Source organism: Sceloporus undulatus, chromosome 1 (genome assembly GCF_019175285.1).
Source record: "Sceloporus undulatus isolate JIND9_A2432 ecotype Alabama chromosome 1, SceUnd_v1.1, whole genome shotgun sequence".
NCBI lineage: Eukaryota > Metazoa > Chordata > Lepidosauria > Squamata > Phrynosomatidae > Sceloporus > Sceloporus undulatus.
The window spans coordinates 161712609-161726336 of record NC_056522.1 but is presented as its reverse complement, the minus strand read 5'-3'; the positions used below and the strand labels follow the sequence as shown (position 1 = coordinate 161726336).

General features: G+C 40.5%; 1 protein-coding gene across 1 annotated transcript in view; it reads right to left on the bottom strand.

Moving 5' to 3' along the window:
* Positions 1–8029: 8029 nt before the first annotated feature.
* Positions 8030–13728, bottom strand: part of MAP2 (microtubule associated protein 2) — a 329228-nt gene continuing 323529 nt past the window's right edge. The window contains 1 exon segment of the mRNA XM_042447021.1: positions 8030–13151. Coding sequence (XP_042302955.1) covers positions 12936–13151 — 216 coding nt within the window. The 3' untranslated portion in view covers positions 8030–12935.

The window sequence follows — 13728 nt, the reverse complement described above, 5'->3', positions numbered from 1 at the left end:
TTTTAAAATGATGCATCATGGGATGGAGTAGAGGTGTTCCTTTGGTGATACTAATTCTGTGGGAACTGTAACAACAAGAGCAGGTTTTAATCTGAAGTGTGGCGTTGCAGAGGGGAGATCATACTCATCCAGTCTGCAGCCACGCTGCAGAATGAATGCAGTTTCAGACTGCTTTAACTATCATGGCTATAGAATCCTGGGATTTGTAGTTTGCTGTGGCACCAGAGCTCTCTGACAGAGAAGGCTAAATATCTCACAGAATTACAAATCCCAGAATTCCCTAGCACTGAGCCATGGCAGTTAAAGTAGACTCAAGCTGCATTAATTCTGCAGTGTAGTTGCAGCCCAGGTCACAGTCATCATTTGAGTAGTCTCGATATAACAGGAAGAAAAAGGTGCTGTCTATAAGAACAGCTTCAGGCTCATCTCTTCATCGGGGCCAACTTCTCAGCAATTAGTACCTTTCTAATATCCAAAAATAGAAAGTGAAATTATTCATCCAGTACTCATTAATCATCAAGTGAAAGAGATCTCTGTTTCAGAAGAAAAGGTGGTTTCGGCAGACTTCTTCACATGCTAGGACATATTTCTCTTTGCCCTTGCTTTAGAGATAAGACACACAGCAGACTGAGAACAAAGTGACATGATGTTGCTATGATACTCTGTTCATGTGGTGTTTTATGACTGCTTCTCCACCCCACGGTAAATAAGCAGGGCCTCTTCCATTATTCATAGCAAAACGTAAACTCAGATGTGTGGATCTCATAGAACATTGGAAAAGATGGCCGAGAGACATACAAAGAGCCTGTGCAAGTATAAAAACATAACCTATGGTGAAGATTGTAACTCATCCAAACCTGCAAATCTTTCCCCATAGCTCACAATTTCCCAGTTATTTCTTGCAGCAGCTGCCCTTCAAGTCTTCCCAGTTTTAACTAACACTTAAGGCAGTGTTTTCAAGAGCTCCTGGTGCCAAATGTGCCTTAGTCCTCTCGTTGCTCTAGAAGATTTTGAAAACAAGCCGACAGTGATGCTGTTTGCCAGAAAGTCTGAAATTAATTCAGCAGCTAAATAATCTTATGCAGTTACTAATTTTTTTTGCACTTCACTTAAAGAACCATTCAGTTGCCCTCCAGGAAAAGTTCAGTGGCTCTGAATTTGTCATTTTCCATTTTGTGGTAGGCTTTGGTTGTTATTTTTTTGCTTCTCAAATCCGTTCTGCAATCAAATGTATTGAAACGTGGCAGGTTCCACAAAAACATCTTATGTATTATATCTCTATCGTGTCTTTGCTCAGTGCAAGACTCCAGAAGAATAAGCAGGATTCCTAAGCAGTTCCCATTTAGACATAGGAAATAACTTTTAACTTTATTGCCTTCAGACAATGTTCTGTGTCTTTCTGCCCCATTATAAGTGTGAGTGAGTTTTTCTTCTGTTTCATGCATGGATGCATGGAATACCAACACATATTGAGATTATTTGTTCAACAGTTACATTGTTTAAGATCCTATGGATCTCTTGTCAGTGACAAGCTTGCAGTCTCAGTGCTGGAAAAGGATCAAACCTCAGATCACCACTTCTGGCTCATACAGAAAGCTCCACAGTGTTTGCCTTCTGCCACATTTACAGTATTAGCTGGTAGTTAACCAAGGAGACCTCATTTTGGGGATAGAGTTCAGCACTTTAGATATCAAATTTAAAATTCAAACTAAACCCCAAAGTGGATTCACTGCCCCACTGATATGGAACCACCAGCCAAAACTGCACTTTCAAGAGTGGGCAGATTGGGAACCCAGCATGAGAATATTTAGGAGACCGTAGATCCACAGGATCTCAAACGCATCACCAACATGGAGACAATTTATGTTGAGCCTTTGCGCATCACCAACATGGAGACAATTTATGTTGAGCCTCTGCGCATCACCAACATGGAGACAATTTATGATCTCTCCATCATTTCTGACCTGCTTCTAACTGGTAGAGACTCCAAGGTTGGAGCACCCTTCCTTCAATGTTAGGAATTGCATTATAAAATGCAATTATATAATGCTTGCTAAAATTTTATCTGAGTATAGTTTGTATTACCTGTTGCTAGGTTATTTAAAAGAAGAGGTCAGGCTGGGACACCTGCTAAACAAAGCAGGTTCACTGCTGTGAGCAGTTTAGATTGGGAGCATCACTGTCTGCTTCTGTTCAGGACACAGCACCATCTATGGTTAGAATTGCAACATAGCAAACAAAAATGGAGTAGCTCTTGCCAATTGTGGTTTTGACCAATTCAGCTGGATGTCAGATATTTTAGGCTGTGTATTTGTCATGTGTCATTGCTTGCTCTAACGGACATTTAAAGGTCTTTATTGATGTCAGACATAGATGAAATCCTTCTGTTTGTATTGATATCTGCATTCATATACTGAAGGCATCATTTCGTAACTGGCATTTGTGGCATAGAATAAATAGGGGGTCGGTGGTATAGATAATAATGATGGGGGAAATGTAATTGGGCAGAAAAAGTCATGGCAACAGGTGCTAGGAAATGGTTGCTAAGAGAAATAGAAAGCTGGGAGGAAGGAGGGAGGGGAAGAGAGAGAGAAGGGGAAAGGAAGGAAGAAGATAGCTTTGGAAAGGGAAAGAACATGTTATTTCTAATAATTTCTTGTTATTTGTTAAAGTACAAGGACATTTCATTGATCTCCAAGCATCTGGGTCCCTTGATCCCCTTTCTGGTCTTTCTTTCAACAGATCCATGGCCCTAACTGCCACATGTTCAACTATTAAGAACAGCATCTCTATCAAAGCCTTACGGTCTGCAAGAAGCAGTAACTGTCAGCAGTTTGGTGCTGCATTTGTAACAGAAAGTCAACCATTATGTGGTCTTCAATACTATTTTTGTTCTGTGCCTTCAAGCCCTTCCCGATTTATGGTGATTCTAAGGCAAACCTTTGATGTAGATGGCAGCACCTACCAGGAAGCTATCTATCCTGACTCTGCCATTGAGTTGAGAAAGTAAAGGCAGTAGTGGCAGACCAAAGCAACATCCAGATGCAGGGACATGTCCTTGTGGAGAAACAGGGAACAGGGTGGCTCCGGGGTGGATCTGGGGCAGAACAGGTTGTCTAGTCATACTTTTTGTCCCTGGTATATACCAGCCCATCATGAGACATTTACTTCTTAGACCAACCTGATCAATCCACCCCTGCTAAATCTTAACCAAGAAGGGCAAGGATCAAGCTTGCATGTCATAGGTTTAAATGATATAGGAGTGAACAACTTGTAGCTCTTCAAATGTTGCTGGATTGCATCCCTCAGCATTGAGCATGCTGGCTATGGCTGATGAGAGCTGTAGTCCAAGAAAACCTAGATGGCCTCAAGTTGTCCACTCAACTTGATTGCTATGAGTTGTCCCCTTTTATATCACACTTTAACAGGGTTAGGGTAGCAACAACTAGATCAGCTATTGGAGACAGCATACCAATCCAAACAAACAAATCTCATATCATTTTGGAAACTAAAGCTAAAATGGGCTGGTCCTGAGAATATCAGGGGATCTCCAACCAGAACTAGGAAAGAATCCTGCTTGAAACCCTGGAGAGCCACTGCCAGCCAGAGATGGCAATACTGATGGACTCAGTATAGGATACCTTCATATGTTTCTATGTTTATATGCTTCAATCTTTAGCTGCAAGAAATAATTATAGGAAGTATATGCCAGGAATGGGAATTGTGTGACCCTCCAAATATTATTAAACTGCAACTGGCAGCAATCCTGATCATTGGCTATGTTGGCAAGGGTTGCTGGAGGCTGCATTCAAAAGTAACTGAAGGACTGCATGATGCTCAGCTCAGGTATGCCTGCTTACCTGACTATATCAGACAATCAGATTGACCTTAGAGTAGACATGTATATGATTCCACTGTGTCCATACCTTGGACGAAATGTTGCTACATTTCAGCCCCGCAGATTCGGGCATTTAGTGTTCTGGGTACTTGTTAGTCTCTAAAGTGTCACTAGATGCTATCGGTTTTTGCTGCAGCAGACTAACACAGAAAGCACCCTGGAAGTGCAGAAAGATATTTGTGTAATAAAATAAAACAAAACAAAACAAAGCAGCACTAAACCAAAGTGGCAGAACAATTTCCCCCCTTAAGCTCCTCAACTGTAATTTTTACTTGATATATAAATCCATTCTATATCCTCACCCTCATAGCAGCTTTCCTTGCTATAATTTAAACTTACCAAAGGAAATGGCATTCCCAATAAACAGAAAGCTAGAAATCTTCAGAACACATTTGCTAAGGTGCAAGACCTATTTAACTTACCGTAGTAGAACATATGTGGACATGATGCCTATACCATATTTTTTATTTATCATTATTGGAATTCATTTCCCCCAAATCTTAAGCGCCTGTCTCATTAATAGTCTCTCTACCCTCAATTCTTGCCTTTTCCCTTACCCACGTTTCCTCAGGTTAGCACCCATAAGCTGCTCTCTCAAGCAGCAGAATGCCAGAAGCAACTGAATTGTATCACTGCCTTCCTCCCACAGAACTTTTGCTGCGATTGCCTTCCCTCTATCCCTTTCTGTGCTCCTAACCTACCCAGCTCCCCCCTTTATCCCCTTTGATGGCATCACCTCATATCACTACAATAACTTCTGCACTCTCTTCCATCACTTTCTGTCTTCACACACTCCTTCCTAGCAACTTGCATCACTGCAGGCCTACCTGTCTTGCTCCTTAAACCCTGCCACCGCACTTCTCACTATTCTTACCCCATTTTCTCTCTTTGCTCTACCTCTTGCTTTCACAATGCCTCTTTTTCTTCATGTTTTCTCCTCGTGCCTCTCTTTTCCCTAGTTTGCCTCATCTACTGCTTCTCCCTTATTCTGCTGCACCCCTACCCTTCCTTCTCCCTTTCATCACCTTGTGCTGCCATACTACTTTCCCTCACACACCTTTCCTCATCTTATCCTTGCTCTTTACTTTGTACCTTCCTACTGTACCTCACCTCCTCCTTGCCTCTCCTCATATCTTTGCAGTGCCCTTCCTATCCTACTGCTGCACCCTAAGCTTTCCTTGCTTCACTTTTGCCGTTCCTCTTCTCTTGCTTCTTGCATCCTCCTACGATACCTCTCACACTATCTTTTCTTCGCCATCCTTTTCCTCACTTCACTCTTTCACCATGCCTCCATCACTTGCTTCTTGCACTCCACCACTTGCACATCTCATCATTCCTTCCCTCTTCCTTTTCCCTTCACCATAGCTTGTGGCACCTCTCTTCTCTTGAGCCACTTTCCACACCAAATTGCTTCACCTAGCACCAATGCTATATTCCCCTCCCTTGCAGTTGCCACCCAGGGTGACAAGAGGTCCTCCTTTTCCCTGACATGTCCAACATTCCAACCTTATGTCCAGGGGTCTTGGAGGAATTGGAAAATGTCCTCTATTCTGAGCCATAAAACCTGTCCTTGTGTCATCCCAGCAGGCAAGAGGTAGTTCGACAGATTTATTACTGGCCTGACTGCTGCAAAGGACTTGTTAGTTGCAGGCTGCAGAGAGGACTGTTGCTGACCATGTGGTGGTTTTGTTTGTGCTTTCTGATGGAAGTGTGGAAAGGAGGATCTGAGTTGTCGAAGAAGATCAGTGGCACCGAGGTGAAGCAGCGGGTGAAAGTGTGTGATTTGGGTTGAGGAAAAAGCAGGAGGGATGAGAGAGTCAATGGGAACATTACAAATGAAAGGAATAACTTGAATGTAGATTCAATCAAGGCTCGGTTGCTAGTAAATTACAATTTTAAGCATTTGTTTTGCTCAGAGTTCTATAAGCAAGCACATTGCAAGCCAACAAGGCAATTTAACAAAGATAAATTCATCAGAAAAATATATATGTTTGAGTACATAATAAAATACAGTGTAGGTAATATAGCTGTAAATAAACCATGTAGAATGAGTGCATATTTATTTTAGTGTTTGTAGCTTTTATTTGGCTTTGTCTTACATTTTTCAGTGTCTTGTCTTCCCTTGTGGTTATGCAATCTGGTCACCCTACTGCTACTACACATCCTTCCTTCTGCCCCAATTCATGCTGCTGTCTGCCTCCTTTCTAAAGCACCAACAATTGCCCAGAGCTGTCAGTGTGGCTTTAAATGTTGGGCAGATAAGTAGGCCGACAGGTGAAAACAGTGGTGGTGCTGCTGGAAGACAAGGAGCAGAGGAAGAGGGAGGTAAAGTAAGGTGAACAGAAGTGATAACAGTACCAGGGACAGCAAGGAGGGAGGTGGTTTAGTCAAGTGAAAAGAAGGTGGTAATAATGGGAATGGCTCTTTTCCTACCACATCAGGCAATATGAGATCTTTATGTGGCATTCATAAAATGGAACTTCATTTCTTCCCATCACTGGATGGTAAAACTGCATAATCTGGCTACATCAAACAAGTAATGGAAAACAACAGACACTATGGAACCTTAAATACTCATCAGTATACAGTATTGTGATGTTTAACTCGACTATTTCCCATCCTCTCTTTTATTCCAGTGCTCCCAGGTAATCTTTGCAAGGAGCTCTGCAAGACAGACTTCACCTAGACTTCCTTTCAAAGCTAGACTTCCTTTCAGTGGTGTATCATTGAGCCAGGAAAGTGGAAATTTAAATGGAGAGGTGATGGGTTATGCACACAGTTATTGTAAGCTCTGTAACTCCGCTGTCAATATCAGTCAATATTGTCAATATCATGGGTAATGGTTCACTTCTTGGCTAAATAATCTTAAAGGAAGAAGAGACAAACTTGTTTCTCACAAACACTTGGTCATGAGATCTTGTAGCACCTTTGAGACTAACTAAAGGAAAGAAGTTGGTAGCATGAGCTTTTGTAGACTTGATTTAAACATGCATCTGAGGAAGTAGGCTCAAGTCTACAAAAGCTCAAGCTACCAACTTCTTTCAGTTAGGACCTAAACAGATAGGCCAAAATAAAGCTGCTTCGGGTCACTTTGGAGGTATGCTGTTTAAATGACACATGTGTCCTAAGAGGCTGGAAGCCGCACCAAAGCCGTGCTTCAGTCCTAAGGACTGGAGCACAGCTTTGGCACAGCTTCTAGCCTCTTGAGACGCATGTGTCATTTAAACAGCATACCTCCAAAGTGACCCGAAGCAGCTTTATTTTGGCCTGTCTGTTCGGGCTCTTAGTCTCATAGGTGCTACAAGACCTCTTTGCATACTGCTTTTCCAGACTATCACAGCTGTATCTTTGAATGCGACATAGGAGTGATTGGACATTTTGCCCCATAACTCCCCTCAATACAAGAACTAAAGAGTAGCTTTTTCCCTGTTTTAATTAAAGGAAAGCTTAGAATCTGGGCCAGGTGGTGGTGCAAATGGACACAAGGTAAGATGTTTAGGGTTACTATGCAAGCAGTTTTCCATCAGAGATGTCATTTCCCTTAAACCAAGTTCTTAATCCAACTACTAGTCCCAATTCAATTAGATCCATTCAGTCAGTGGAATTTACAATGTGTGCAGCTAACCAGTTCTGATTTATTCTCTGTGTCCAGTCTAATTGGGACTACCAGTTGGATGTAAGCCCAGGTTTCCTTCACCCCTTTCTCCTAACTGTGCATAGGCCCATTCACACTGTACAATTATAGTGTTGATTCCAATTTAACTGTCATGGCTGCTTTTTGTGGAGTCCTCCTGTGGTTTGGTGGTTTGGTCGCCAGCGCCAGAGGAGGATTCTGTAGCAGAGGATTCCAAAGGCCCCTCCTTAAAATGCCAATATCAGGATTCCATGAGATGTTGCCATTGCACTTGAAGTGGAATTATAATGCTGTAATTGTGTAGTGTGAACAGGTCCCTCTTCAGCCATGATGGAGGCCACCATTTTTATGTTCAGGAAATTTCTCTAAATGACAGAAGCATTGCACTTACCATGGTTGTATCACCCAAGTATTGCTTACAGTGTGAAATACTGCCAGGTGCGAAAGGAAAAAATAGTCCAACAAAAAGATTTGGAAAAAAGACAAGGTGCAAGCAGTTAGATGACAAGCGTTTTTATTTTGCAAAACAATCACTATACAGCAACAAATACAATTGCAAGTTGGATTGAAAAACATGAACTACCTACCACCAGCTATTCAAGAAATGCCTCTTTTATGATAACAGGCTCTAGAATTATCAGGAAAAGAAATAACCCCACAGGCTTTGTTATGGCCTATTGTGTTTCTCAGAGGAAAAAGAAAAAGAGACGGGGAAAAGGGAAAAATCCCAGTGCACAGAAAATGTTATAATTGTTCTTTGCTAAAGTTGAAATGGCTACTTACCAGAGCTTTTAAAAACCTACGCTATTTATATGGGAATTTGCTTGATTACTCTACCAGCAGTGAACAAGATTTAACATGGGTAGCCCTGTAGAAGTTGTGACCCACTGAGCTGATCACAACCCACAATCCACACATGCTCCTCTTCTGGAAGCCTAACATCATTGCTATTTTTCCAGTTCTAGGAGAGAAGGAAAAAACAGGATGTTTATCAAGGCTCTGGTGGACCGTGTTCTGCCTTGCAATTCAAGAATCACAAGCTATAATTCCTGGGCTGTTTTAGATTGGGCATTTGATCTGCTGCTTAATTTTGCATCCCTAAGGCAATATGTACTGGATGTGTTCTTTTAAAACAGAAAAGTTCCTTGTATACTTATCATGACATAGTCCATGTTTTTGGCTGCTTTTGGAACATATGTAAGGCAGACATACATATTTGCAAATAACTTTCAAGAGAAGAATTCCAGTAGTATGTGAACCAACTGTTAGGTTACGAATGCCATATAACAGTGATGGTGAACCTTTTATAGACTAAGGGCCCAAACTGCAACCCAGACCCCACTTATTTATTGCAAAGGGCCACGTCCCTCTGGCTTTCTAGTAAGAAACTCTGGCAAACTCTGGGCTAGGGCGACAGCATGTGTGCCCACAGAGAGGGCTCTGAGTGCCACCTCTGGCACGTGTGCCATAGGTTCGCCATCACTGCCATATACCGTAATTTACGTATAATGTCCCAGCAGACAGGAGACCATCTCATAATTAGCAGCTTGGACTATCACTGGTGGACAAACACCAGTCTTTTATTCAGTGCCTAGGATCACGCAGAAACAGATCTATGAAGGTAGAGAAAAACAAAGAGGTCCTTTCTTCCAAAGGGGGTAAATGGATTCTTGACTGAACTATTTGCACTGGTCCATTTTTATGCATCTTGGCTGCAAGTGGGTAAGTGTACCTTTGTTAATTTTACTCGAACTCAAAAATGATGAGGCAAGCTTACTGTTCTAGGACTTCAGTAGTATTGACAAAGACATGCTTCCCATAAGAGGGGATCACAAATGTTCCTTTCAGCTTTTTCTTTCGCCAATCTTCAGTTTGTCACAAACTTTACGAATTTCTCCAGCCTTAAGTATGGTTCATCTCGAACTCTGATAACAGTTACATGCATTTTAATAAAATAAAATAAAATATTTAAATTAAATTAAATTAAATTAGAGAACTCTACAGCAAGATGCAGAGAACTGTGAATTGGATAACTGTTTTTTTTAAAATTGTGCATTAAATAATGCAAAACTAGTTAAGTTTGTATTAAAGTGTAACTAAGCAATTTTTTGCCCATATAATTAAATGGGCACAGTCTAGCAAGAATACCTCCTGCCAAGTAATTTATAACCATGTTTTTATCTGGCTTTATATGGTTCATCTTGATCTCTGATATTTATTTCAGCAGGGCTTGCATGAGTGATCTTCTGACTAAATCGTGTCACTTAGCTTTTACATTCAGTATATGCTGGAGAAATTAATGTTCTGTTATCCTTTCCTGTCACACTTTTCGCCCCCAGTCCCCACTCCCCCTGTGACAATAATCTAGAGTCCTGTAACATAGTGTGTGCATTTCTTATACCAGAGCCTAGGTCTCCTGCTGACTCTTCAACATGTATAACTCCATCCAGTTCTGCAATTTCTTCTATGGAAGGACAGTTATTGATCACAAGGACTGAGCTTTCAGATGAGAAAGATAAAATTGCAGCATGGAATTAATGACTTGGCAGCTTTGGACATGTATACTTAATAAATAACTTCACCATCTAGAATGTGTATATATATTCCAAAAAAGCAGAATACAAAATAGTCACAGATTACACTGTCCTGACTGGCTGACACTCAGCACCAGCCCACATGAGGTTCAGTAGTACCTTGGGCACTCTTTTGCTCTCAGAGTGGGGGGAAAAGACATAAAAACATTGAGAGGCTAACCCGCAAGAACCAACAGCATAGAGTCCAAGTGACAACATGGCATTAAACATACTACTCTTTTGCCTTTTATTTTTCCCAAAGCAGTGGCAAGGAGTCCCACAGTATGCATCCTGGGGCTGACCCAGCAGGATTCTTCTTATGTTGTTAATATAGATGTGTTTGTACATTTTATGATTATTCTAAGCAACATCACAGCAACCACACGGTAGAACAATCCTCCTAATGCACTTTAACTTCTAAACTAACTGTTTTCTTAACCATATGACTGCATTATAGACTTTACAAGGCATCTCATAATATGCAACAGCTTTTAAGATGTAATGTGTCAGGCTATTTAGACTTGCTCATTCACACATCATTTAAAGAAGCTCTACAGCTTACTATGTTGAAAATTTACTCGTTCCTATCCATTTACATGTGAATGCCTATAGCACTTATGAACCATTTTTGGTCTGATTTAAATGTACAGAACTCCATACTGTTGTGGAACAGTTCTGGAATACTCTACGGAGTGAGATCTGTCCTGCTAATGGGGTCAACGATAGCAATCAAATCTGTGTTTCTAAGGAAAGTTTTATTCCATGATAAATTCGTCATCATATGATGTCAAAAAGACTCTTGGTAGATGTGTTCTTTCTTTAAAAGTTATTTAAGCCTCTTTCTTGGATGCAACCAAGCTAAATTAAGATGCTTAAGAGGTAGCCCTTTTCACACAGCTTCCAACACATATAGTCATCCAAATGAACCATCCATGTACAGCTCAATTTGAGATCATGCAAACAAAATGTAGGTGATTTCCTAAGGAAACGAGCAATCAATCTGCAGGTTGAAATTTAATTTAATTATCATCTAGTCAAAGCTAGCATATATATCATGAGCAGACTATAGTCTACTTATGCATCATATTACCATGCCATCTTCAGCATCTGCTTAAAGCATCCAAATAAGTAGTGAAGGAAACCCCACAGACTCTAGTTGTTCTGGCGTTTTAGTGTTCCTTGGGTTTTTCTTTTTATACACACTTGTCGTATACTTTTTATAGTCAACATATTCTCTGCAGATTTATTTATCAGTTCCATCACCTTGGTGATGCTAGATAGGGAGTTTATTTAGTTATGTTACCATTAATCCACATGTGTTATGAATGCATCTCTCCAGAGCATCACTCTTCTATTTGAGGCCCCTAAGCATAGCTATGCAAAGTTGCCATTAAAGGAACGGAATGAAGGACTTCTATTAAAACTCCCCGATGTTTATTGGAATTTCAACTTTAGCAAAAGAATAAATTGATTTTTTAAAAAAACCTTTATGTTTCATTCCTACTGCAGGATTTTTTCCCTTTTAAAAACCAGGCCCAAGCCATTATTTTAAATTTTGATTTAAAAAAAACAACACAATTTACACTCCGAAACCATCTCTCTGGAGATCTTTGTTTACAAATACCTGGACACCATAAAGTCAGTTATTTGGGAGAAGAGGTGAATGAGAAAGAGAAGAGAAATATGGGTCAATTTTTCTAGTATCACAGAAGAGACTTGCATCTGGCACTAAAACAGGGTCACAGTTTTTGAGATGTTACAGAAAGCAATTTCATGCTAAAAGATCTTTGTCTTTTTTTATTTGTTTTCTTAAAGTCTGAATAGGGAAATAAAAACCCTGCTAACATCTACTTTTACATACCTAAAATTGCAACACCAAAGGGTGCAAGAGACACAGATACTGTGAATAAAGAAGTAGAATATTCAAGTATGAGAGGGCGTATCACAAATGGCCACAGAGAAATATATATCTATAATAATACTGTATCAAACAGATGGAAAGGATGTGAAACCAGTAGTGTAGACACAAACCTAGCTGCTTAACCAACATTCTAATCAGACACAGTTCCATTGCTTCGTTTCAGTAGCTGCTTTTAAAAATGAAGAAATGCCAGTTCCCCAATACAGTTCGTATGATTTCCCCCCCGGCTTCAGTTCATATGATTTGCCTCCAACTACTTTCTTTAACTATTAGTTAAATAATTTATTGGAATCAGCTATACACTGACATAATTATCCAAGTTCAACAACATTAATAACTTAATTGACTCTTTCCTCTACCCATGTATATAAAATAACCCCACCCGCACATACCCTCTTGAAGCTGTGACATCTTTAGTTGCCTTTCTGTCTGGTACTCAGACTCTCCAGTTTAATTTAACCTGTTAATAAATTACAATGGGAGATGTTCCTTAATTCCATCCATCAACAAAACAGTAAAATGAGCAACTGAAGGCATTTAACAAGGCTCTTCAAAAAGTGGTGGATGGCCTTCAGGCACATGAAAGGTAAAAATGCATTGTATCATAGTACAGTACTCCATGCAAGACAGAGCAGAGCAACAATAATTGTCCAATGTAATATACTGCAATTGTACCCACATTAAAGCCAGTGTCTTCCTGCTGTAAATGGAAATCAGGCCATTTTCTGCATCTATAAATTATCTTTTCCCCAGGTTTTTTTATTTTTATTTTACGGTTACTACAGTCTTGGGATGTGACTTAATTTTAGACATGGTAAAGAATGAATTTTAACACCTGCTCAGAGCCCATTCCTGGCAAGAGCTCATGCCTAAATATTATTACTTCACACACTGCTAAATGAAGTAAATTCATAAGCCCTGTTTAGCTAGGGCTGCAGTGACATCTTCAGCGAGGGTAGCAAGCTGAGGAGATTCAAGCAGGTTGATGCTGCCGGAGGAAGAGACGTTGCTGAGCCTCCGTGGGGAAGCCATGCTGGATCTGCCTGGGGACTGCGTGATGATCTCAGCTCCATGGTCCACACGGGCCTTAGCATGCTCTCGGAAATTGAGCTTCTGGCTGTCAATCTGTGCAAGGAAAGGAGGTTTAGAAAGACATGATGCAGCTAGAGATAAGGGATGCTCCCCTGAGAAACGGAACCTTTAATGCCTTTAGAAAGCATCATAGATGGTTACCTGAGTAGGATCCTTAAAATGAAGATCATGCTTTTCTTTTCTACATTCAAAAGCACATTGGAGACGTAGGATCTGCCTGCCTCCATGAGACATTATGCTAAACCGTTTTGGAACTCATTTTAACTTCATCAAGGTTTCCTACAGATGTTTGCCTGAGCAGGGCTTATCAAAGTGACTTGGAATTTCTCTTCGGGTAAAAATTCAGTATGGATTCAGAGATTTGCAACCTTCCTGTGAGAAATTCTGCTGAGCATATTAGAGGAATTTTAATTTCCTTGACATTTTATTCCTGCGCTGGCCATTCCAAATTCACTTGTGCCCCCCCCCCCCCCAATGCTTGTTTTAATTTTACTTCTGCAATGCTTCTAACCTGTTCTCAGGCTATGCAGAGATACAGTCTGTGGCAGACTTCTCCAACTGAAGTAATTATTCAAACTGAATTTTAAAAAATATCTTATGTGTATTCCTT